The sequence below is a fragment of the Penicillium coprophilum genome (assembly GCF_028826855.1).
Source record: "Penicillium coprophilum strain IBT 35676 chromosome Unknown utg000007l_segment0_segment0, whole genome shotgun sequence".
Taxonomy (NCBI): Eukaryota; Fungi; Ascomycota; class Eurotiomycetes; order Eurotiales; family Aspergillaceae; genus Penicillium; species Penicillium coprophilum.
In genome coordinates, this window is record NW_026622726.1 from 284671 (window position 1) to 310097 (window position 25427).

Consider the following 25427-nt stretch of genomic DNA (forward strand, 5'->3'; position numbering starts at 1 on the left):
AGACAGTGTGCCAAGATGATAAAGACGTTACTTTCGAAGCTCGGGTTATATTAACACATGGCTAATGAGCATGATTAGAGGGTTTGATAGGTCTCTAGCCAGGCTGGACCCGTACACTACATTTACAAAGTGGATATAGGATGTGATGAAGAGACCGGAATACGGCGGAATACGGTGACAAGGAGAAATGGTGGAATAATAAAATGGTACAGATATAATCAGATACTAGTAGTTCAGGGGTGTTGCGAAGGAAAAGGAGTATATAATGGTGGGTCTGACCAGGATGAACTGCTTGTAGGAATCACCTAGATTCGGAGATTTCACCATGGCGAGAATTAAATCTCCTTTCTTTTGGTTGCTGTGGGTGTTTCAAGCCTTTGCCCTCGTTGCAACACACCCTCACAACCATGCCCACCACGCCCACCATCGGTTCTTTCAAAACCACACTACCATTTCGCAAAGAGATAATAAAGTACCACTGCGGATTCTGCCGCTCGGGGCCTCCATTACCTGGGGCCTTCTATCAGCCAGCGGCAATGGATACCGCAAGCCTCTGCGTGATGCTTTACGGTCCGATGGCTGGGAGGTAGACATGGTGGGCACCAAGACGAACGGTAACATGTTTGACAATGTAAATACACATTTCCGGCGTCTTTGTGTACTCTTACCGTCATTGATATACTAATACTTAATCACAGGAGGTTGAAGCCCATTCGGGTGATACCATTGATCAAGTCAAAGCGGCTGCGCAAGGGTCTCTGAATTATCGTCCTAACGTAGTGCTCATCAACGCCGGGACAAACGATTGCCGTCTCAAGATTGACATAGTAAACACGGGACAGCGCATGAGATCTTTAATCAACAGTCTGCTCGCTGGTGATGGCATGGAAAAAACGACAATCATCTTATCAACCCTCATACCCTCGACGGAGGGCAACACAGCCACTTACCGCCCTACTGTCAATATGCAGTTCCGTCAACTCGTCCGCGAAATGCAAGATGACGGGGTCTCCATCGTCCTTGCCGATATGGATCCAGAGTACCCTTCCAATGGAAATGGGTGGATAGCGTTCCCTGGCGACTTCGACCACAATGGCGTCGTCGACAGCACGCACCCTAATGAGCAAGGGTATGCCAAGATGGCATATGTATGGTACAAGGCTATTCAGGAAGCTGACAAAAAGGGATTTTTGAAGACACCGAATGAAATGGATAGTACAGGTGGATCCTGTGAGAAGCAGTATGGAGACGGGGTGTCAGCTGGAGGGCTGACACAAAGAGGCAGTGGAGAGGATGATGGTATATACTATCATTCTAGCGAGTCCAAAGGAAAGGTCTTGTCAATCATTAGCGATTATGATCGTGACCAATGGTTCTTCGCGCGGTTGTTTCGACGTGACCGGGATGATCTGCTCGGTTGGTTTCAACAGGATGACGGCTCTGTCGCGTATGGCACTTGGAGGAATACAGGAAAGGAATCAGAAATGTTTGTCAAGATTGCCGATACGACAGTGGACGACAATTGCATCCAACCCGGTGTTAATTTCATTGATATTAATGGTATGTATATCCCATCTCTATCGCGTGGGAATATTGACACTGCATGGGATGTGAGAGGCTGACAAGTTACAACACAGCCGATGGCTTAGATGATTTTGTCTGCATTGGAAAGGATGGCACGGCCTATGCCTCGATCAACCAGGGTGATGGTACAAACTCCAAGCCCCCAACTTTTAAATCCATTGGCAAAATCAAAGAACCTGAAGGCTATCCTCAAGCACGAGTCCGGTTAGCTGATATTGACGGCGACGGACGTGCCGACTACTGCGTGATAGCAGACAACGGTGACACTACCTGCTGGCGCAATGGGTGGATTGACGATGTACCTAAATACTGGCAGGCACTGGGGAAGCGATTTACTGGAAAGGGCTTTGGGGATGTCAATGGTGTGCGGTTTGAGGACATTAACGGCGACGGGCGCGATGACTGGCTCTGGCTTGATGATGTGGGCCAGACTACAACCTACACCAATTCACGCAGCTGTCAAAAGGGCAAGGAAGGAGATGGCCTGAACGTCGCGTGGCGTCAGGGCTTCGCTAAGGGAGCTAGCTCTGGCCCGACGCATTTCGGAATGAGCGGCTATGGGGATGAAGGACTGCGCAAGCGCGTTCATTTTGCCCGTGTATATGGAGAGCCCCAGGACTTTGGCCTCCTTGGAAGACAGGACTACGTGTTCATGGAACATGTCAAGGAAGATGATAAGCATCGGTTTAACATGCGTGTGTGGAAGAACACCGGTCACGGATCCACCAAGCTCCGCGCCGATGGCAACGCTTACTGCAACATGCTTGGACATTCCAATGGAATGATGGACTATGTATGGATCCTGTCGAAGGGAGACATGCACATTTATGAGAATCAGGGAATGACGACAGTCGAGGATGATGGCCCAGGCTTCTGGGGCGCCAACTATATGATATTTGACCCGTCTACGCAAGCAATTGGAAAGGATTTAGACCGTCGTGATCTACATCTCACTGATTGGGATGGCGATGGAGCCTGTGACATTGTATGGACAGATCCTGACAATGACAACCGCGTCAAGCTGTGGCGCAACCGTATCAAAGAGACAGGGCACTTTGATTGGGAATACCATTCTGACCCGGCCCCAGATCTCCACTGCCCTGAGAAACGTGGAATTGGACTTTTTGATCGCCCAGTTCAATTTGCCGATATTTCAGGCAACGGCAAAGGCGATTACATCTGTTTGGAGAAGGATGGCCGATCATGGGGATATGTGCACAACGAGGTTGGAACCTGGGATCTCGTTGACCAGTACAAATTCTCCGAAGGAAAAGACCGGGCCAATCTTCAATGGGCAGATGTGGATGGCGACGGCAAAGCGGACATGATCCACACGAATAAGTTCAATGGCGACGGTACTGTATGGCTGAACAAAGGCCGCAAGGATATCGGTAACTCGCGGTACGAGTGGGACCCTGTTGGGGTGAAATATCAGGGTGCAGTTGCCGGATCTTGCACTTACTTCCCCGACCTTGACGGAAATGGCCGCGCAGACATGCATTCAATCCTTTATACGTGGTACAATACCGCCAAAACGTGGTTCAGCCGTTGTGGTCGTCCCAACAGGGTTGGCGATGACGGCGTTGTTTCAGACCCGCATCTCCCTATAATGCCCGATGGAGAGGATGATATCGGCGATGGCAATGATGTAGATGACGATGAGGATACTGACGGCCTCGACGACGATGTGTTTCATTGTACAAACACCTACAAAACGATCGACGATATCTCTGACGACATTGGATATCGGTGTGGACCAATTTTCCTACTGGAGACAATGCAAACGATGCTTGAGGATGATATCAAGAATTACACTGAGCTTCTAGCTGACGGCTACGACAAAAAATTCAAAACATACTCCAAGGCTGTGGTGGAAGGAGCCCCAACTATCATCCATGACTTCTATATGGACCATGGCATTGATTACTTCACATGCATTGTGGCAGAATGGCAACCGATGTGCGCTAAATGCGGATTGCAATATGGCAAAACAAGCCCTGTGTGTCGTTATTGTGTGATTTTTGAAGATGATATTGGATTTTTGAACGTTTCGGAGCCGTGTCCACCGGATACTTCCTTGCGCGCAAGCACCAAGGAACGACCCTTTCATCAGACCACTTACTGGAGCTTCCAAAATGAAGGCAAGGAAGATCAGTTCTACGCGGATGTGCTGGCGGAGACGGGCATACCCCGTGGGCGGACGTATTTAGGCATGTATGATCACCAAAGCAACAAACAGGATTGCCATGATTACCCACGCTGCTACCAATACGGATGGGAAATCGGTGTGCCTATGATCAGCAACGGGTACACTGTCGATGATGTGGTCGATCCCAAGGAAACTATCTCCGAATTATTGGGCAAAACAAAGGACTTGCGCAAGGGCCTCGAAATGGCCATCATATCACAGCGCATTGATGCACGCCGTAGCTGGACTGGGTCGGATATGGTCGATGCCGTCTCAGTGCCCATCTTGATGATTCACCAAGCCATTGCGTCAATGCAACAAGTTGTCGACACTGCGGAAGAAATTGACAGAGAAAACCGCAAGCGCCAGATTCTGCTCTTTCTCTCAGCGTTCCTCTTCCTCATTCCCATCGGTGGTGAAGTCATCGGCGCGATTAGTGGACTTGCTAGTATCGGGCGATTTATCGCCCTAGCTGGTGAAGCCGCTCTGGTCGGTATCGATATCTATTCTGTCGTTGATGATCCTTCCTCTGCCCCCTTTGTTATTTTCAGTTATATCCTCAGCGCAGGGGCTCTTAACGATGCCGTCAAGGTCAACAAGGCTGCGAAGGCAAAACGTGGGATGGGCGCAAAGGACTTGGCGAAGCTTGGAGCAGACTTTGAGAGAGGGATGACCAAAATTGATACGATCATGAGGGCGTGCAAGGCGTGAATTGACAAGGCATGATGTTGTTCATTCGATGTTGCCAGTGGTTTTGTGAAATATTTTGATATACTAGCACTGAGCAGTGTCTCTAATTCTTCCACCACATCGACTGGAGTCCTTATCCACATTAGATGTTTGGATTACCCAAGTCCTTCATTTTTAGGTGTAGAGGCCATATAGGTGCTGGCTCTAAATCTATCCTGTCGATCAGTGTATATAAACAGATGCAGTTCAAGTACTTCATCGTAGTACATGACCTCATAATTTTCGTATCTCATCTTGATATAGAAGGGATGCTGTAAATGTACTCCTACCCAACTAGGTACCTGAACGCCAAGACTCCGATTTCACCAAGCCCTGAACAAGCCACACCGTTTAAACGATTCAACATTGGCAGGTTTTAGAATTGTAGTGTGGAGTCTAGCCTATCAGAATCTGCTGATCTTAATATTCCCGTCTTTTTTCTGTTTAGGCTTACAATATCAGTGTTCCAGTAATAAGGATCTACATGGAATAGTTTGGTTCGCAGCTTAATATGTAGGCCTATGTATGTTAACGGACCCCGTCTGTACGTATATTAATTTCTATTTTTGTTGGAAACGTGGACTTTCCCCTTATTGTTGACCCTAACGACTCCTATTCGTCCGCAGGCGTTTCCCCGAGATCCACTCAGCTTCGGCCTAATTTTATATCGCGCCCTTGGCCGTTCTTGGGGAAAAAGGGAACGCCACTCCATCTCCTATTTATGGGTTCCTAGTCGGTATACTCCGTCCATGTATGTTGTATATTTCTTTTGCCTGTGTACCTTGCCCATAGACGGCAGCTAGGGTTCAGCTCATGGATCGTTGGAAGCTGAACTGCTTTCGGCCTAGGGGTGTGGGAGAATGGGATTCAAATACGTCTGCCCACGTGTGGTGATGGCCTGGAAGAAATGATGTATTGACTGAATGCAGTACATACTGCAATACACATACTTGGCAAAATGCTCCATTGCTGATTCGCATTCAAAAGCTTATGATGAGTTATCGACATCATATCAAAGGGATCTACATACCAGACGTCGAGAGCTGGATGCGGCCAGGGGTTAAATAGAATATCATAACAATCGAAGCATCGAACCTCTTTCGATTTTAGATGAAAAACGTTTGGAGTATATTAAATTGCAAGTCTTCAAAAGTCTTGTGCAAAAGAAAAATAAAGAGCCATATATTTTCCCCCCTCCACCTTTTCTCCTTCCTTACCTAATTCTGGATCTTGGGACTTTCAAGGTTGCCCCTACCAACAACTTCACGTCTTGACATCTTCAACTTCTTTCTTCACTTTTCCCCTGGATTTTGAATATTCTTGTTTTGACTATCCCCGCGTCGGGACACGTTTTTCCCTCTCCAATGATCGATTTCGCGATTCGTTAAACCCCCTGCGCCCGTTTTTTTCCCCTACTGTGACACCATGGCGAATATGTTAGTCTACCTCTGGATCTGAAGATAAGATCCATGTCCGCTGACGTGATATAGGTTGAGTTCGACATGGCGTTCCTTTTGGCATACTATGACCTCCTATGACCGTCATGCCTCCCACGACTCCCCCTACCGTACTGGGAGACACGTCCCTCTCAGCCAAAGTCGCCACGAGCCGCTCACATCTGTCGCAACCAGCGCAATCGAATCTCGCCCAGACCTCTCCAACCCTTACGATGACGAGCCCACAAAAGGATCTGCAAGTGCACAAGCATCCGAATGGAACGGCTCCCCCGACGACTTGGGCTCTCCCACCCATCCCTACTCACCAGGGATGAGATCGGCCGCATCTCAAAAGAGACGATCAAACGACCAAGCTGAGGGCACACCAGAGATTCAGATGCAAAGCTTCCACGATGGAGCGCCACCGCCGCCGCCGGTCGCTCACTCCTGGAGGAAGATTGAACGCTGGTTAGAACACAATTATGAGGAACTCCTTGACCAGCTCGGCGAGGGATGTACCCAGAACGATATTAACGAATTGGAGCACGAACTCGACTGCAGTCTTCCATTAGAGGTACGGGAATCTTTGATGTTCCATGATGGTCAAGAACGTGGCGGCCAACCCACCGGTGTCATTTTCAGCGCCATGCTGCTCGACTGCGAGGAGATCGTTCAGGAATGGACGAACTGGAAAAAGGTCAACGATGAATATCTCAGCAACGCAAGTATGATGCAAAACCCGCCCGCATCCAGCTCTGCGGCAAGCTCCTCCGCGGCTGGTCCGTCTCAGCAGCCCTCGTCCGCAATGTGGCAATCAGAGCTGCTCGCTCGTCAGGACTCCCAGCCTCCCGGTGCAGTACAGAAGGCGTACGCACACCCCGCTTGGATTCCCCTTGCCCGTGATTGGGGCGGCAACAACCTTGCTATTGATCTGGCACCTGGCCCCACTGGGAAATGGGGCCAGGTGATCATTTTCGGCCGGGATTACGATTGCAAATATGTCGTTGCCAGATCATGGGCTGCGTTCCTCGCGATTTTCGCCGAAGATTTGTGTAGTGGCCACGCCATTGTAAATGAGGAGACGGACGAGCTAAAGCTCAAACAATTCAAGACCCAAAACGTGGAGCCCCCATACCTGGATATTCTGCGCTGGAGGGCGGATCAGAAGTACGGTCGTCGTGCACCTCGCCGGAAGGGCCCCGTACCCAATGGTCTTGGTGTGAACGGTTCAGGCAACCGGTCCAGCAGTCGCGAGTCCCCCTACGGTAGCCCCACGCGCACCGAAGAACGAGGCCGCTCACCACACCGTTTCTCCAAGGGTGGAAATGCCCAGAGCCCCAAGACGCCATTCGGCGTGTCCAGTCCTCTTGCACGCGTGACTGAGGAGACAACAAGTCCCATTGTCACTGCAGGATCTACGATCTCTGAAGACAGCAAGGAAAACGGCAAGGAGTCTCAGACCGAAGATCTTATGGAGGTGGTAACCCCGCAAATCTCTAACAAGGAGAATGAAGGCTTCCCCAAGCCCAATGAACTTAAGGAATCCGATAAGGCTGAGAAGGTTGAGAAGGCCGATAGAACCGATTCCGCGGAGTCCTCATCCACCATTGAGTCAGAGGTTCTCGGCGAAATGAAGAACGTGGCTATTTAGAATACGCCTTGCTTCTTGAGTCCGGGCAGTCCAGTTTTCTCTTGAATCTCGGGTTTTGAAGGGCATCCGGCGTCACTGTGGAACTTATGGATGTGCGTGAACGTTCTGCTTCTGCTTCTGCTTCTACTTTTGCTTGTATAGAATTCCCCCCTGTTCTTCTTCTAGCCTCAGTTTCATGGCATTTGTTGTAACTCTAGGGTGCTTTTTTGCTCTGCTAGTGCGTTTGTTTCCTTTCGTTCTTGTTTTCCTTTGCCGTCGAGATGGCTCTGTGTTTACGGTCTCCCATATTTTTTTGCCTGTAATTCTATGATGACAGTCTTGCCTTTTTCTTTCGTGTCTGGCTACAATCCCATTTACTTTGATCCTTCAATTTCCAACATCAAGTTGCCCATGACTTCCCAAACCACACGGATAGTCTACTTCAGAGCTTGATTAAGCCTTAGAATCTGGATATATGGCAGATATATGGCATGGGTATGCCCGTAAACATGCAAATAGAACATCACTATAGGTCATCAATCCGTTAATATACAGAAATCCCGAATCAATATCCTAGTACCCTGGGTATCAACTTCAAGAAACAGGATCATTACTCCCAATCATCATCGTCATCATCACCACGATTTCTCACGTTGGCATTAGAATCCCGAATCCCACGTCTCCCCTTCTTCCTCCCAAATCCTCTCCTGCCATCACCATCATCACTGTCCTCTTCCTCCCTCATATCATCATCCTCGTCCCCAGCCCCAATCTTCACCGCCAAAAGAATTCCCTTATAGACCAACCTCTTCTCCAAAACCCTCACATCAAACCCCTCAACTCCATCAAATCCCCTAGCATCAAGTCCCTCAAATCCAACCACCCGATCAAGCCCAACCCCATCTTTAAACCCAATGACACAAGGCAAAACCTTAATCCCAAGTTTTTGCGCAATAAAAGGCGTGTTACGCACATCCACCCGCGCAAACGAGACCTCGTAGTGCACATTCGCCAACTCTCCAAGCTTCATATCCATGACCGCGCACCGCGCAAAATCAGGATGCGCAAAATGCACCAGGCATCTGCTCGTGCGCGTCGTGAAATCCAGCACGGACTGATCGGACGAGAGTGTCGGGTAGACTTCGTTTTGGATGAGGCCTGTGGTGCCGCTTGTTGCGCGTGCGGAGTGATTGTTTTTTGTGGCTGCCAGCTCGGCATTTAGTTGGTGAATGCGTTGGTCGCGGTAGAGGGTGTCATCTTCGTTTTCGAGTGCGGCGAAAAGGGCTTCGTCGTCTGAGTCTGGCATTTTGGGGATGCGCGGGGGTGGATTTGACGGTCTGTTATTTCGGGGTTGTGTTTTTCTCTGGTGGGCTTGGAATGAATAGTTTGGTTGGTTTGATTTTCGAATCCAATATCCCAATCTAAAGGTGTGAAATGGGATTTTCGGGGGAGTGTGTGGTTAGGAGGGTTGATGTTGGAAGATCGGGAGCTCCACTAGTATATATGGGTTCGGTACGGGATAGTCTATGCGTGGACAGTTTTATATCTTTGCTTTGGGGGTTTTCATAGTCTAAAATTTGGGAATAAGGTATGTATTTCTATAGTTTTTGTTCTTTTAGTTAGTGTATCAATTTGACATATTCTCTAGCCTCACGGAACCTTCGAAAGATCCATGCTGTGCCATAGCTATACTACGTATGTACTCATTGACACAATTACAGACACATAACTGTCAACTATATATACAGTAAATCTGGTTGATCTCAATTGATTATTCTTTCAAGCCCTATCCAACAATATTTGACCACTGTATGGTGTACAATAGATGTTTCACTCTATAAATAAAATCCTGAGTCAGCACCCCTTAACGCTCTGCTTAGGTAACAACGTGTCTGTTTCCGGCCGCGAAATCTGTTGTTGTCAAATCTCCTTTGGACTTTATTTCTTTGGTCAACTTCTTGAACTACTTTTGTTCCTCGACTCCCCTAGATATACTCTGGGTGCTATCTGTCATTTTAGTTTCTCCCCGCTTCCATCGAAAAGCCGATTGCCCCCTCCCTCCCCTATTTGCGACTCAACATGGCCGAAGACAAGAAATCCGACGACTACACCGTCGACATGAACAAGGTCGACTCGGGGAATAAGGAATTCGAGGCTGCGCCGCCACCAACTCCCTCGCCGCGTCCCAGTCCCGCCATGCCCAGCCACCCCGCGCTCCCCGTTCTGGCATACTGTGGTTCATCAATCATGATGACCGTGATGAACAAGTATGTTCTATCGGGCTTGGACTTCAACCTGAACTTCCTCTTGCTATGTGTTCAGGTATGTGGTGGCTTTCTCGATCGTGATCCGAGACGAATTACTGATATCAATAGTCTTTGGTCTGCATTGCTGCCATTCAAACATGCAAGTCCATGGGTCTTATCACCTACCGTGATTTCAACTCCGATGAGGCCAAAAAGTGTATGGTCTCCGATTAATTGAAGCCGAGAGATGTGGCAGCTGACGAGATTCTACATTAGGGTTCCCGATTACGCTACTCCTGATCGGCATGATCTACACTGGTTCTAAGGCCCTTCAGTTCCTCTCAATCCCCGTCTACACTATCTTCAAGAACTTGACTATTATCTTGATTGCCTATGGAGAGGTTCTCTGGTTCGGTGGCTCAGTTACCAACCTCACTCTGTTCTCCTTCGGTCTCATGGTTTTCAGCTCGCTCATTGCCGCCTGGGCTGATATCAAGCATGCTGTCGAGAGCACCGGTGACACCTCCAGCAAGGTCTCCACTCTAAACGCTGGATACGTCTGGATGTTGATCAACTGCCTGTGTACCTCGTCTTATGTTCTGGGCATGCGCAAGCGCATCAAGCTGACTAACTTCAAGGATTTCGACAGTATGTGGTTCTTCCATCCTTGTTTGAAATGTTTACTAACATGATCTTACCAGCCATGTTCTACAACAACCTCCTGTCAATTCCTGTCTTGATCGTTCTCACCCTCCTGGTTGAGGACTGGTCATCCGCCAACCTCGCCCGTAACTTCCCCGAGTCCAACCGTGACGGTATCTTCTTTGCCATGGTACTGTCCGGTGCCTCTTCTGTCTTCATCTCGTACACCTCCGCATGGTGTGTCCGTACCACCTCCTCCACCACGTACTCCATGGTTGGCGCGCTCAACAAGCTTCCCATCGCTCTGTCCGGTCTCATCTTCTTCGATGCGCCAGTCACCTTCCCCAGTGTTTCCGCCATCGCGGTCGGCTTCGTCAGCGGTATTGTCTACGCCGTGGCCAAGATCAAGCAAAATGCCAAGCCCAGAACTGGTGTTCTCCCCACACCAGTCAGTGCCAGCAGCCAGAGCATGAGAGACTCGCTGCGCTCTTAGTGCTTGGAACGGCAATATGCGCCTGACTGGTCAGTGCATATACCAAAAGTCAACCGCGTCCACGGTCCTCCTTTGCATGTGACATTATGATTCACGTTTCATTGCAGCCAAATTCAAGGGTCTTGTCTGGTCTAATGGGAAAAATCCTGCGATCACTTTGATCGGTGTTGGTGTTCGATTGCTTTTTCGCTCTTCTTTTCTGTCATTTTTCCATCCCCTTGCCTTACATTTAAGGGAAACTGTCTCCTTTTTGCGATTTTTCCTGACCACCCGTGCTTTTGGTCTACGGTATGATTTAGTAATTCTCCCTTTGTTCTGACATGCGGCCATAGCATTTGCCTGTCTTGTCTGATGTATATAGCTATGCCGCGATCTTTTTTTTTTTCTAATAGAACGTGTCTTTCAATAACTAATTTGACTTTTCCGGTTGACTCCATGACTCTTCGTATGTATATGTTTAGCTACAAGGTGCCGGGGACCTAAGCCTGGGTCCTTCGTAGTTGAGACAATCGCTCTTTCCAGGTTTGGAAGTGTAGTTTCCTTCGATGTTGCATGATTTGTTGATGAGTGCGCGATCCCAAGGATCAAACATGTCAAGGGTCTTCCTTTTCTCTCTCTTTCCCTCCGTCCTACTCATCTACCACTTCAAATCTCATATAAGCCCATCTTCAGAATATATCAGCAAAGGTAATACAACGTCAATATGCTTACCTGCAAGTCGTGGGACAGTTGTTCCACACTGACAAAGCACTCGAAGCCCTCAGAAAGCCCGTTTGGTACCAGGGGATGGCCATATTTCCTTTCAACGCCTGATGCCGCTCCTCGCCTGGATAATTATACCCCACCCAGTTCCCACCGAATGAGTATTGGCATCGACTGCATACGTTCTATGACCATGATGACCAAAGCCCCGAGTTTCGTACAGCTTGGACCCGACACCAACGTGTGCTGGCCCCAGAAGCGAAAATCTGGTTCGGCGATGTTTGAAACCGAGTCATGGTAGAAATCTTTGGCATGCTGTTGAGATCAATCCACTTCCCACGACTTGTGAAGATTGGAGTTTGCTATTTCTCAGTTATGCTTACTTGGGTTTGGCTAAAAGTATACTAATATGGGCCAGTCGAGACCTCTTCGTCCATAACTGACTTCATTAACTGGACCCCGAAGGACAGAGGCACTGGTAATGTTGCACGCTGAGACACTAGGATGATGTTTTGAATAATTCGACCCTAGGGAATAGGACCGTTGAGATGACTAAGATCGCGGCAATGTTATCCTGCAGATTTTTCACTCGCCTATGGTCTCTAATCAGTTTGCCTTTACGACTTTGGTCATGGGCTAGGCCGGAATTAAGTCAAGGAAGTAACTTCAAGAAAGGTAGAGAGGTTAAAGGGAAGCCGAAGACTTATACTTCGGTTCTTTGATTATCCGGTCCGATTTTCTTCCGCTTCATCTTCCGGCCGCAAACATAGGCCGTAGCTCCGTATATGTTTCATACAACTTTCCTTTTGAAAGAAACTCATTTTCTCTTCGCCCTCAGTCATGCCTCGCAATAATAAAAAGGTCAAAAACGTCCCTCCGCCGCGCGCTCGCGGACCAGGCAAACCATCTGGTTCATCTTCCAACCCTGCTAAGGGACACCAGCATGGCAATGGGCAAAAGCAGGGTAGTGGCAATGGTAATGCACCGAAGAAAATCTCTTTGCAGGCAAATCAAAGACCCATCGTGCCGTTTTTGAGGAAGGATCGAATTCTCTTAGTTGGTGAAGGTGAGCTTTTCTGTTTAGTTGACATCATTACTCTGCGTTCTTCAATATATGCAAGAATTACATTGGAGTCAATTTCTATGCATAGTATTTCTCGTGTTATCCATGCCCAGACCTGTGATTTTACATCGATATACGAATTTGAAACCAATATGCATTCCTGTATCAGAACAATCAGCACGCTTCAACGGATTATCTACTATATTCGGGAAGCATGAGTTCTAACATCTACCAGGTGACTTCTCATTTGCCCGCTCACTGGTGAAACAATATAAGTGTCGCAAACTATGCGCCACATGCTACGACTCCAAGGAGACCCTGTACAACAAGTACCCGCAAGCTCCTCAGAATGTCTCAGATATCATCGGCGCGTCAGCAAAGGCAGAATCAGAAAGCGCCGAGACCAAAAAGCAGGAAGAAGAGAGCAACGCCGAAGAAAAGAGCAATTCCGAAGATAAGGACTCAGGCAATGACGCTGAAAAGCAACCAGAAGAGAGCAAATCCGAAACTCAGGCATCAACCAACCCCAACCCCAACCAGCAAATCCCCAAAGTCGTCTTCTCCGTGGACGCACGCAAACTCGGCACTCCAGCTGGTGGCGGCAAGGAAATCCGCACAGGATTCACACGCCGCGAACGCAAGAGACCAGCTTGGTACCAACAGAGCGAACCAGTAGGACCGCCGTATCAACCTGGCGGGCCGTGGGATGTAATCTGCTTCAATTTCCCGCACGTTGGCGGGCTGTCTACGGACGTGAACCGACAGGTTCGTTCAAATCAGGAGCTATTGGTCGCTTTCTTCAAAGCGTGTATACCGCTTGTTTCTAAGCCGCCGCCGCTTATGGATGCTGATGACGATGAGTGGGTGTATGCGGATGGGGAGGAGAGTGAAGAGGAGGATGAGGATGATGACGAGGACGTGGCAGAGGGTGAAGAGCTGGGGAAAGATGATGATACTACCGGGAAGGGATTCCGGACTGGACCTGGTCAGATTCTTGTGACTCTGTTCGAGGGGGAGCCGTATACGCTTTGGAATATCAAGGATTTGGCGAGACATGCGGGACTGGTTGTTGTGACTAGTTTCCGGTTTCCTTGGACTTCTTATGAGGGATATTCGCATGCGAGAACAGCGGGGCATATTGAGGGGAAAGATGGGGAACGTGGAGGATGGAGGGGAGAGGATCGGGAGGCTCGGATGTATGTCTTTGAAGTGAAGCAGAAGCAGCAGGCTAAGAAGGGAGGGAAGAAGAGGGCCAGAGATGATGATTCTAGTGATGATAGCGAGTAGGGGTGGGGTATATACTATTATGTTTCATAAAACTGTACAAATTGAGTTGAATCTCATTCCATCATTGGAAAATGCCTAGCCGAGTTCACATAATGTACACTTTCTTCATCTCGTCCTCGTGGAATACCTCTCCTGTTGTTGGGTCTTTGACATTGCCTGATTCCACTGATCCCATCTTCCGACTGATCTCTATCAGCCTTTGCTTCCCGTAGATTCGACCGTTGGGTAGAACTATTGGGTCGCTTTCCACGTAACTCTTTGAGTGGTGGGCATAAGGCATTTTGCGCGCAAGATCGTTCAGTTCAGTTGAGCATATAGGACACACAGAGGTCGACGTTGACTGTGAATTTGAGCTGGATGATGTGTATGCCGAATGGCATAGAGGTGTTTTGAGAGCTGAAAGTCCTGCAGATAGGGCAATATGTAATAATGGTTGAGACGGCAATGAAAGCAGCTCATGGTGAGTCTGAATAAAAAGCTGGGAAAGATACCTCCAGCGGTCTAGTGAGAAGAGGGTCTGTACTGTATCAGTAAAAAATACTACTAATCAAGTGTGAATGTTTGTCTTACTTTGTAGGGCTCAGCTCTTGTGTCCTGTGTGAAAACCAGTAACCCCGCAGCACGCATAATCTCCGAATTCTGAGATTGATGGTTGGGTATGAGGTATTTCTTTGCATGAATTATCGCCTCAACCTTTTTAGACTTGTCTTGTGTCCTGACCATCTCGATATATTGCTGCAGCCGGAGTTCAAATTCAAGATTGTGCTTCATAGGCGGTGAGTTAGCTCAAAGTCAAGACAGCAGGAGCCATTCCACCTTACCTGACTCTTCTTCAGCGCGGCCTTATTCTCTCCACACCACTGCAACGCCTCCTTGGTTTCCCCGCGCCGCAAGCTCTCCACAACCCGTTGGCATTGCGTGAACACTCCAAGATCCACGAGATCTTCCACGCCCCTATCCTGTGCCAGCTGTTTTGCACTTTCCGAGTAACCCGAGCGCAGCATGTGATCGACGAGCAAACGATCCAGCCGGACCCTTGACCACTGGTCATACTTGACATCGGCTAGGCTCGGGATCTTGTGCAAGGCCTCCAAATGCTGAATGCGCTTGCGTGATTGATTGTGGATTTTTTTCTCCTCCTCCTGCAGACTTTCCATTTTCCGTTTCAGACCTTGCATTCTGGATATCATTGCGTCAAGTGCAGCGAGTGTCTGTTCGGGCGTTTGGGCGTCGGAGCGTGAGGCGGCGGCGGTCTCTTTAAGGGTGGGGATGACATATTCCTTCTCTCGCTCGACGGCTCGTTGTACCGTTTTAAAATTCTTGCGGGCCAGTTCATGCGGTAATCGAAGGAGGGGTTGGTCCTGTGGAAACACCTTGGTTAGGGTCTTTAATATAGATGTGCGGAGTAATGATTACCAGGATGATATGACTCTCTGGGTTGAGCTTGGTGGATGTCAGTTCTGCCATGATGATCCTCAAGTCACTTTTTGATCTTGGGTCCAAGTCCGAAGGAGAGTCGAGGATTACAGAGCAGTCATGAAGTTGAGGGGGAAATGCGGAGAGAACAATCACGAGATCCACACCGAGGACAACCCATTGACCGCCTCCATTTGCGGTGATATCACACTATATACTACATACTCCGTAACATAGTACTAAAAGTTGCACAGATATTTACCAAGGGCCAAGGTGCAGAAATGACAGTATATAATGGACTATTACCTTGAAAAAGTTCCCAGATCGATTCAATTACATTGTATACGAAGATATCTTCCCATCCGTGTTAGTGCTTGCCGCGTTATGCTCAAATAATCAAAGCACCAAATGCCTGATGCAGTCTGAGAATATTAAGCATACATGCAGTCTAATTCTTCTCCATGGAGGGTTGTGTATTGGCAAAATGCCAAAAATAGAACTTGTACCTACCTTCTCCCCTCTCTCTTCTCTCTTCCTCTCTACTTCTTTCGTCAACCTAGATAGTGAACTTAGGATACTTGGGAGATCATGACGAAAACATAAAGAATTCCGAGTTATTTTGCATTTTGCGGCTTTCCTTTTCAGATACGGATTGGGGCGTGGAGACTCCTGAAACCCCCGCTGTAATACAAGCGACGAAGTAAGCTCAGTCCCAATATAAGCCGGGTAGTTCGACAGCGCTAAAAGCCTAGGAAAGTAGACACAAAAAGAGGTCTTTTCAAAGTGTACTAGTATTAGCTTATAAGTAAAGATATAGACTTAAATGTATCTAGGTCAATACCCTAGGCTTTTTCATATCTTACGATGTAACTGTAGATACCTATTAGGCGCTAAGTATTCCGTAGATCGTATGCCAATCGTGCCCGGCGCTTAAAGAACCACACTGATATCTAGTCAGCTCCGTGTAGCATAGATTCCATAAATAGTCATTGGGCCAGAAGTGCTCCGTAGTGGGATTATCAAAATCATTGGGCACCAGGCTTCATCCACGCTCCATGCCAAGATATGAGCCTACACCCAACTATTACTATCTTTATCATTACGCGCTGTTCTATCTCTTGCTCCCTTCTCGAGCTGTCGCGCTAGGGCAGAGTTGGAAGCTGCTACCTGACAGTCCGACACAGCACCTAGTTATAAGACGCGCAACCCCAGCGTCCACAGACATAACGGCAAATATCTTCGAGATTCAAGCATCCACCTCACTTTCATTTTCTTGTCCCTGATTATCCATACCTGAGCATAGTCTGACAATGAGCGATAGCACACCAAACATTTTGCCTTGCGCAAATTCGACGTCGGATACTTCAGTGTGTGAAAATGAAGCCAAGTCTGCCTGCAGTGCTTGCAAACTCGTTGCTGTCAGTCCATTACTCGTCTCTACCTCCCAATACCACTTGATTCTAAATTGGCTTAGTACTGTGGAAAAGACTGCCAGAAACGCCATTGGCCAATGCACAAAACAATCTGCAAGTCTCCATTGAACAAAGCGGACTGGCGTCCTGCATGGGACTGCGAAGCCCGTGAACCTGCATGGGCCACGGCCGCAAATTATTTCCATAATCCCTTTGGGGATTCAAAGTATCTATGGGGAAACGCACCAGCCATAGACGTCCTGCAACTGGAAAAAAATGAGGGACCTCGTTATCCAAAGGACATTGCGCTCTTATTTGCTGGTTAGTCTTTTGATGTCTGTTCAAGGCCTGACCTTAACGCAAGATTCCTAGCCTCGGGAGACTTGCGAAACGTAGTGAAAACTATCGCAGACCTCCCCGATTCGTTTGAACAAAAGCTTCATGTGTCAATCAATGACCGAGATAATGTGGTCGTTGTGAGGAACGTTATCTTGCTTCTTCTAGCGCTCAGCGCGAGTGATACAGCTTCATCCGAGGCAGGCAATGTCCAGGATATCTCCGAAGCTTTGATTCATCTCTGGTATTCCTCTTTCATCCCAGAAAGAGTACTTGCCCATTTACAAAAGACAGTTAGACCCCTCATTGGCGATGCTTGCGACGAAGCTTCCAATTTACAGCCTGGCGCGTTGATGAGCAAAACCTGGCATTTCGCATCCCAGAAAAGTTTGCGTGTTGAACTCAGGCGAGAGGATTGGCTTAGGGTCAAAGACTTCTGTGGAGTTCCCGAGACACTAACATACGAAAAAGCTAGGGCTGCTCGTATCTCGGTCACTCTCGCCCCTCAACGAAAGGACTATCTGGAAAGATGGCATTTCAAAGAGCTATCACCTTCAGTGCGTGTTGCAAGGCAACGTTTTCGGGAGGATGGTTTACTTTTGCCGTTTGGGCACTCCCGAAGAGGATTTCATATTCCAAACCCGTATGTCTCACCCGCTATCAAGGGGGTTTTGCTAACCACTTAGCAGAACCCTATTTTATGATGAAGCGACCTGGCCGATGGACGACAAGGCAGATCCCTTAACAGGATGGTCTATCCAGGAAGTGTATGGTACAAAGACCAGTGCAGCTATGGATGTGTATGGCAAGCTCTTTGTGCACCTCCGAAAGGTGGTGAAGAAGTTTCTCGACCGACTTACTATTCTGAATGTCGATTTTGAAATGGTCAACATCGACGCAAAAGAGCTTCCGCTGCATCTTGCGAAGGACCATTATACGCGGATTGAGGTGACTACCAATCAATGACAGCTCTTTACTCTCCACGCTAACTACCTTAAAGGTTTCCAACATTTGCGATGCTGGCTACCTCGGGATACGGGCGACACTTACAGCATTGGCACCGCTTCTACAGCCACCCGAGAGGAATCCAAATGCCACGCTCATCACATTGTTTCTCAATGCAGTGATGGAGATTGCGAAAGCGAATGGCGAAAAGGATTCCATATCAAATATGAATCTGCTTCTGGAATATTTACCCAGACCGGACTGGCTTTCACTTGCAAAGCCACAAGGCGCGGATATGATGAGACTATGGGATTCCCGAGCTTTGGCAATGGATGTCAGAAAACACTTCCAGAAGTAAGTTGATAACTGACCTGAATGGGTTACATTGGATATTGTTCGTATCGATCACATCTGACAAATTGACAGGTACATGCAGGTTCACAAATTCACTAGAGTCGCCGCCGACTTGAAGGTTGATTTCAAAAAACGCAATACCATCGTCGAAGAGTGGCCAACGCAGTTGAAGCTACAACTGAAGCAAAAAGGTGCCGTTGAGGAATTCCGCACTCTTTTAGGATCTAACTTTTCTGGCCTTGAGCATTATGTTGAATGGAGGAGGACGGTATAATTGTGAGATCCCTAGCATACATACGCTGATATGCACGTTAAAAAAAAAAGAAAGAAAAAAAAACAGTTCTTGATCAGGCATTTTACATGTGTTAAGACCGTAGTTATGCGTAAGAGTGAGCTTTGATGGGGGCTTGCTTGGGCCCCATTGGTGGGCTCTGGGTTGGGTTGAGCCTTGAAGGTTAGGCCCATAGCCCACTGATGGTTGGGCTTTGTGGAGGTCTAGGTAGTTGTTCTGCCTCTACCTAGCAAATGTATAGGGGCATTCATTGACCTTGCTATTCAGCGGTTGTAGCTGTCTGAGGCATGGGCTTCATGGTCACTTCATGAGTATACATTGTTCTCCACATATAAACATTCGGCTGCAAGTCTAGTAGACATGGAAGTACATTTGTGAGCTTATAATCTAGTTTTTATCCAGATCCCTTTTCCCCTTCTCTATGAGGAAAATATAACCATCCAACTCCGAAAAACGCCATAACAATGCACAAATCAAGGACCCCGTTGCTTCACATGGAGGTCTTCATTTCTCCCAACCCTCCCATCGAGCAAAGTCTCCCGTATCCAAATCAAACAAATCCAACATTCGCCCGACACTCTGATCAACCAAATCGTCCACCGACGCAGCGCGGATGTAATACGCTGGTACAGGCGGGAAGATTACCGCACCAGCGCGCGAGACCTCAAGCATATTCCTCAAATGAATCTCACTCAACGGAGTCTCTCTGGCAACAAGAACCAATTTTCTGCGCTCTTTGAGCATGACGTCGGCACTCCGTGATATCAAATCATCACAAAAGCCACTATGAATAGCGGCGAGAGTCTTCATACTGCACGGCACGACGATCATACCGTCAGCTTTAAACGAGCCACTCGATATAGGCGCAGCCATATCGTTGATATTATGAACATGGTCGGCGAGCGCCTTGACGTTGGAAGGATGGTAATCCGTTTCATATTTGATTGTGGCCTCGGCCCACTTGCTCATGACCAGGTGGGTTTCGATATTGAGACGACGAAGAGCGATGAGGGCCTTGATGCCGAGGATTGCGCCTGTGGCACCAGTCATGGCTACGACGATGCGCTTGCGTGGCGGGGGCCTAGGGGCATGTTGGGTATATTGGGTTTCCATAGGGGTTGTTGCTTCGGGTGGACTGCCACCGGGTGAGGCGCGAATAGATGAAGGCGTGTGAGTACTGGAAAGGAGGGAAAGCATTCGGGTCGAAGTTAAGGAAGTAGAGTTGACTCAAGTTGTGGTTGTGGTTGTGGTTATATGTGAAGATCAAGTCTAATGCAAATGTCATTTCAGGTCAGTATCAACGACCATTTATACTCAAATCATGAGAAGAACCTTTTCTTGATATCCACAATATTCAGGAATTGATAAGCCGACTTCCGGTGGACTTGTAGCAGTTATGAAAGGCGCAAGCTCAGTATACAGATTATCCACTCCGAGGCTCCGAGCATCCGAACTTCCAAGGTCGCCGAGACACTGAGTGCCACTTGAGATTTATGGGTATAATCTGCAAAGTAGTCTCTACGAGGGTTTTCTTATTAAAACTTGTTATACTGTTCAACATCAACTCACTATGATTTGCTTGTACTATACAATCTACAGGTACCTCTTTGTGTATTGTACATGCCTACTTTGCTTCTCCCAAATATAACTAGGTCTCTCCTTTCCAAAGACTAAACATTAGTTTTCTTTCTCTTTTTTTATTTCGGACTAGGTAGACAAGGCCTCCGTAACATCTCTCAATTCGTTCAACTTGATTCTATTTGCTCATAGAAAGAGAATTTTGACATTTAGCTTCTACGGATGTATCAAAGCAGCAGGGTAGTTCATCCTGATCTATATTATGTTGTAGTAATAATTCAATTTACAACGCCTGAATGTCATAGAAAGCCATTTTCTTGGGTAAAGTCGAACATCGGATCTGCACGGATAACGTCAACTGGTATTCACAGAAAAACTCACCATAAGAGCTTACCATTCATGATCGAATCAAGATAAGATACAGGCGAGTTGTCAATTGGGTTTGCAATGTCGAAAAATGCATCGGGTATACTAGAGACGTTAGTGGAAACCACTATGAAAGCACATTGATACACACCCCGAACCGAAGAGACCAGGATTGAGACCAGGCCCCGCCCAGGTCTCGTTCTCAGGAACACTGACATCTTGCTGTCGGTCTAAAGCACCACGAAGGGTAACCAAAGCACGAATATGTCTCGCAGATAGCCACTGAATATCATTCTCTGCACCTTCCTCTATTGTTCGGGAGTTCGATGAAGTGAACACATCAATGACACGCTGCTGTAGATCCCGACATTCAGGATCATTTCGAGTTTCTTCCCACATACAGAGAAGCAGAGTTGAGCTCAAGACAGTATGCACCATCGACCAGCTACGCAATGGTACCACGCTCAGGGCCTGAAAATCGAGAAATGCCCGAGAAGCTTCAATCAGACTTCCCTTTGCCCGGTTCCGTAGAATATTGGCCTGAAGGAGCTGTGGCTGCGGCTGGGACTGTTTCATTGCCGGGCGGCATACCACGGACACGCAAAAAGACGAATGCATTCTAAGTGCTAGGTGCTCAAGATGCTCCTGCAAGGTTGTGCAATTGCTTCGTATCTGTAGATGGGGTTGTCCGCCTTGATATAATGTGTCCAACCGCTGTAGTGCTTCGATTCCTCGGTCAAACTCATTGGTGCTAGAAGATTCTGGCCGCATGATATCTATACCGAGGTGACATAGGGAATGCATGACCTGAAGATATGACAGGTTGTCTTTCTGTAAGGTGCTAGGGTCGACGGACCATCCAGTTACTGTAACGATTGGCGGGCGATCGTAGCTCATCGACAACAAGCTATCTTGCCATACTATAGTGGACCTAGTTGACTTTAGTAATATACGGGCATCACGACAAAGCCATTGCTCACCAAATTGTTTTTGCTTTAGCTCGCACATACTCCGGCCAATTAACATTACTTCGCTCTGTGTGCAACCCCATCGTTTGAGCAAGCCGAACGGTCGTGCCTAACAGCGCCCAAGCCGCGTCTGATTGACCCAAATTCTGCAGGGTGTTGCCAATTATGAGAAGTGCTTGGATGGTATCGAGAGATGGTCGGAAGAGAAAATTGGCTAGACGGAGGGCATGGAATGATCGACGAACTGTGACTGTCAACAAGAAGTATGAGAAGTAATAAAGATGGGGACCTACCGAAATCAGTTACCAACTCCAATCGCTGGGGGTACTCGATGTCTGAGTAATGAGCACCAGCAGCCAAAGCTGCTAGTAGGAGACTAATGTGACCAATTGACTTGTCTGTCACCCAGCGATCAGAGATTTTGTCATGCTCACGCAGTTCCCCGCGGAGTATGCGTTTAGATACGTGCAAAGATCCAACTCGAAGCGATTCATATCAGCTATAATAGGATTGAATGGATATGCTGTGACTCGGTAGTAGTGGAAGAATCTCACAACATCAGCAGGCATCTTTCGTCAGGCTAGCAGGGACATACTTCAACACTTCATTTCTCTGGGGCAAAACACTGAGCAGGGAACTCCATCGCTCCTGTGGGGTCTTCAGGTCCATGAATGGGTAAGTGTTCAAAGTGTTTTGAAGACCCAGGACCGACCCCAGGTCACGAGTCATAGATTCATTCCCATCCGATGCCCTTGAGCGCAATATCGAGACGACTGAGTTATCTCCGGAGTAGACATAGTTCTTCGCTGCATCATCTGGTCGAAGGGTAGAAGCCGACGGGCTAAAATCAGCCTCAGTTCTTCGAGTTGATCGGCGTGCTGGACTTGGTGATGCAGAGGCAGTAGCTTGTTGAGGCTCCCTCCTCGGATCTCGGATCGGAACATATGTGCAGATATGCGGGTGATTTCGCTTCTGGCAGGTGCCACAGGGCTGAGTCCCGTCACATTTGACTTTCCTTTTTCGACATGGATAGCATGCTCTTACTTCGCGTTCTTTGCGCTTGAGCCGGAGCACTCGGTCGACTTCATCGTGGCTTGGCGGGTTCATTCTGCCGAGCAAGCCGAGAGGCCGATTTTCCGAAATTGTGAGATTTTTGCAGACACGCTAGCTCAGTAGATCAGTCTAGTCTTTTACTGAGCCATTCAATCACATAAAGTAATATGGCGGGGGTGGAAGTTGGCGGATATAACTTTTTGCCGGATGGTCGGTATCATGTTACTCAGACACAACCGGGGCTGCTTCTGCCCCGGAGGCCCGGGCGCTCTAGAGCCAGACCCTAAAGTGTCGATCGTTTCTTAGGACTTCCTCTTACTAAGTATCAGTCTCTGTGCGAATGATCATATACCTTTTCTCTCTTCATCATTCGGTACTCACCTAGTCAATAGGTGCTGGCCTGAAAATCAGCCTTCTTTATCTTTATAGTATCGATAGAGATGTTTGTTAATGACAGTTACTTGAGCAGACCTATACGGCTAGATAAGAAAGTGATTAATAGAGGACTTTCACTAACGTCTTAACCCGTTTTGTCTCCCTAGGCTTTCTAGTATGGTGTAGCGGCTTATATAGTACTAGAACTGATATTGCAGTGAAACTGCCCTTGTTTATAAACTAAAGCATATAGGTTAAAATATATAGGCAGGAATGAAGCAATGGTTCAATTATATGGGTTGGCATGATCCATATGCATATCATGTTTTATGTGAAACCTCTGGACGTCCAAGCAACGAGCATAATCTTTCCTTGATATCAAACAAGTAAAAAAAACTAACTAAATATCATTGGGAGAAGAAAGAATTGTGCTTTACAGTAATGTGACTTATTCTGCCAAGTTGCGTTCTCTCTACGCAGAGTCCACTACGTTGCTACTGATTCAATTTGGGGATCAAAACATGATGAAATGAATGAATGAGTGATAGGCAGTTCACCAAGAACTAACAGTAATTCTCAACCCACATTTCTGAGGCTAGTCTCGTGTCTCTCCTAGAACAGAATCACATTGACTAGTGGGAAAAAATTCAACTATCTATACCCGAAAACGATTCCAAATGGACCGTACTCACTCTTCACGGAATCCCATCTGAGTCCAATTATCCAGGACCTTCTTCTTCAACTCCTCAGGATAAGACTGCTCAAAGTCCGCAGATACCCAATCCCTACCAGTCGTATACTCACAAGGCAGAAGGGCATCTGATACAACCTTTCCACCACGATTCGGAGAAAAAGCACCATGACTCATATACGGAATGAGCGGGAAACCGCGAACATCCTCAAAGAAGGTCTCATCGGAGCTGGGTCGGCATCTGGTTGAGAAAGCCCACATCACATCCTTCCCGTTGTAAACGTCGATATCATCACCGCAAAGGACGATTCGGTGGATGGTATAGCCTGGTTTGTTGTTGAAGACCAAATCACCGACTTGCTTTCTCAGCTCGACGGAGGTGGTTTTCATTTCGCGGAGACGGGCTGTATCGATACGAAGGGCTGCCCAGGTGACTTGGGACTCGAAGGGGGTAAAGGCGTCTGTGACAGGGAGATTGTTCTGTTGGCAGAGCTTGCGAATTTCAGCGGCGGCGAGGGAGCCGATCAGTGTGTGCTAGAGATGTTAGGATAATGATTTGTGAGGGAAAGGGGTGGGCTTACCGTTTCATCTGTCAGGCGACCGCAAGCAGACATGGGCATGATGGGATCATTGCGGTAGGTGATCTTGTTGACTGTATATTTAGGCCAAGGATGCGTATCGCCAGGGAAGACATATCCATGCATCTCGCCGAATGGTCCTTCAGGAGCCTGATCAGTGATCGAGAGGGTACCCTCGAAGACAATTTCTGAGGTTGCCGGAACGAGCAGGTTATTTGTATCACATTTGACGAGCTCGAGGGCAGATCCAGTCATCGCACCAACGTATTCAGCCTCACTGACACCATCCGGGATGGGCATACTAGAAGCCATGATGGCAGCAGGTGGAACACCGAAAGCCAGAGCCCAAGGAACATCACGACCTTCTTTCTTCCACATCTGGTGAATTTGCCAGAGGTGCTGAGGTTCAATCACAAGGCCGGCAAGATGTCGCTCATCAGAGACCATGGCACGTGCAATGGACCAATTCGTCCACGATCCATCGGGCGATTGGACGATATGCATACCATACGTCTGAATATACTTTCCACCATCATGCTGGTGAATCATAGGTGCAGGGATCTTTGTCAGATCAATCTGGTCGCCTTCAAGGAAGTTCTCCTTGCAAGGACCTGTCTCCAAGACTTGAGGGGGATAGGAGCCATCGTGCTAGCGGAGAGCATCTTGTCGAGGATATCACGCATAGACGCAGTGGGTGGGAGAGCTAGATGACGTGCCAACCTGCCATAGCGGTCTTTAGAGGATTTCCTCAGCGAGGCCGGGGCACCGAGGATACGGAAGAGACCATGCTGGGAGCCAATGATGTTGTTGAAGAGGGGGGCTTTATCGTCTGTCTCACAGACACGACGGGTGATAGCCGCAGCCTCGAGATTGGCATCGATGGGAGTATTGATTTCGACTAAGTCGTTGTCGGCCTTGAGGGCTTCGACGAAAGAGCGAAAGTTGAGATGGGGCTCAGTAGAGACCATGATCAATGTATTTGATTACTTGGAAGGGATGTAAGAAAAAATATATCTCAACAATGCAGGTCTGTTTTGTTCGTCAGAGCATTTTATATGATTAG

The 25427-nt window shown here is 47.9% G+C and overlaps 10 protein-coding genes across 10 annotated transcripts; 5 read left to right on the forward strand and 5 right to left on the reverse strand.

Moving 5' to 3' along the window:
* Positions 1 to 325: 325 nt before the first annotated feature.
* Positions 326 to 4483, forward strand: N7500_010692 (putative esterase; the record flags this gene model as incomplete). The annotated part of the gene is made up of 3 exons (XM_056681830.1): positions 326 to 631; positions 699 to 1560; positions 1638 to 4483. 3 exons carry the CDS (start codon positions 326 to 328, stop codon positions 4481 to 4483), a joined length of 4014 nt encoding a protein of 1337 aa, XP_056527239.1.
* Positions 4484 to 5926: 1443 nt separating this feature from the next.
* On the forward strand, positions 5927 to 7588 carry N7500_010693 (SMI1/KNR4 family protein; the record flags this gene model as incomplete). The annotated part of the gene is made up of 2 exons (XM_056681831.1): positions 5927 to 5937; positions 5992 to 7588. 2 exons carry the CDS (start codon positions 5927 to 5929, stop codon positions 7586 to 7588), a joined length of 1608 nt encoding a protein of 535 aa, XP_056527240.1.
* A 589-nt stretch (positions 7589 to 8177) lies between these two features.
* Positions 8178 to 8873, reverse strand: N7500_010694 (uncharacterized protein; the record flags this gene model as incomplete). Its single annotated transcript, XM_056681832.1, has 1 exon — positions 8178 to 8873. The coding sequence occupies one exon, from the start codon at positions 8871 to 8873 to the stop codon at positions 8178 to 8180; it is 696 nt and encodes a 231-aa protein (XP_056527241.1).
* Positions 8874 to 9646: 773 nt separating this feature from the next.
* Positions 9647 to 10948, forward strand: gmtA (GDP-mannose transporter; the record flags this gene model as incomplete). Its single annotated transcript, XM_056681833.1, has 4 exons — positions 9647 to 9889; positions 9943 to 10030; positions 10090 to 10461; positions 10515 to 10948. 4 exons carry the CDS (start codon positions 9647 to 9649, stop codon positions 10946 to 10948), a joined length of 1137 nt encoding a protein of 378 aa, XP_056527242.1.
* A 1542-nt stretch (positions 10949 to 12490) lies between these two features.
* On the forward strand, positions 12491 to 14000 carry N7500_010696 (25S rRNA (uracil2634-N3)-methyltransferase; the record flags this gene model as incomplete). Its single annotated transcript, XM_056681834.1, has 2 exons — positions 12491 to 12716; positions 12949 to 14000. The coding sequence occupies 2 exons, from the start codon at positions 12491 to 12493 to the stop codon at positions 13998 to 14000; spliced, it is 1278 nt and encodes a 425-aa protein (XP_056527243.1).
* Positions 14001 to 14085: 85 nt separating this feature from the next.
* On the reverse strand, positions 14086 to 15626 carry N7500_010697 (FYV10 family protein; the record flags this gene model as incomplete). Its single annotated transcript, XM_056681835.1, has 4 exons — positions 14086 to 14517; positions 14571 to 14765; positions 14822 to 15361; positions 15417 to 15626. Coding segments are annotated over 4 exons (1377 nt in total), but the record flags the coding sequence as incomplete, so codon positions are not given.
* A 1300-nt stretch (positions 15627 to 16926) lies between these two features.
* Positions 16927 to 18737, forward strand: N7500_010698 (DUF4470 domain-containing protein; the record flags this gene model as incomplete). The annotated part of the gene is made up of 5 exons (XM_056681836.1): positions 16927 to 17149; positions 17201 to 17807; positions 17854 to 18112; positions 18165 to 18463; positions 18536 to 18737. The coding sequence occupies 5 exons, from the start codon at positions 16927 to 16929 to the stop codon at positions 18735 to 18737; spliced, it is 1590 nt and encodes a 529-aa protein (XP_056527245.1).
* A 522-nt stretch (positions 18738 to 19259) lies between these two features.
* Positions 19260 to 19952, reverse strand: N7500_010699 (UbiX family flavin prenyltransferase; the record flags this gene model as incomplete). The annotated part of the gene is made up of 1 exon (XM_056681837.1): positions 19260 to 19952. One exon carries the CDS (start codon positions 19950 to 19952, stop codon positions 19260 to 19262), a length of 693 nt encoding a protein of 230 aa, XP_056527246.1.
* A 680-nt stretch (positions 19953 to 20632) lies between these two features.
* N7500_010700 (fungal specific transcription factor domain-containing protein) lies at positions 20633 to 22774 on the reverse strand (the record flags this gene model as incomplete). Its single annotated transcript, XM_056681838.1, has 7 exons — positions 20633 to 20673; positions 20728 to 20804; positions 20851 to 21630; positions 21710 to 21911; positions 21961 to 22043; positions 22263 to 22657; positions 22712 to 22774. 7 exons carry the CDS (start codon positions 22772 to 22774, stop codon positions 20633 to 20635), a joined length of 1641 nt encoding a protein of 546 aa, XP_056527247.1.
* A 1009-nt stretch (positions 22775 to 23783) lies between these two features.
* On the reverse strand, positions 23784 to 25332 carry N7500_010701 (UbiD family decarboxylase; the record flags this gene model as incomplete). The annotated part of the gene is given in 3 exon segments (XM_056681839.1): positions 23784 to 24320; positions 24368 to 24964; positions 24976 to 25332. The coding sequence occupies 3 exon segments, from the start codon at positions 25330 to 25332 to the stop codon at positions 23784 to 23786; spliced, it is 1491 nt and encodes a 496-aa protein (XP_056527248.1).
* Between the last annotated feature and the right edge of the window lie 95 nt (positions 25333 to 25427).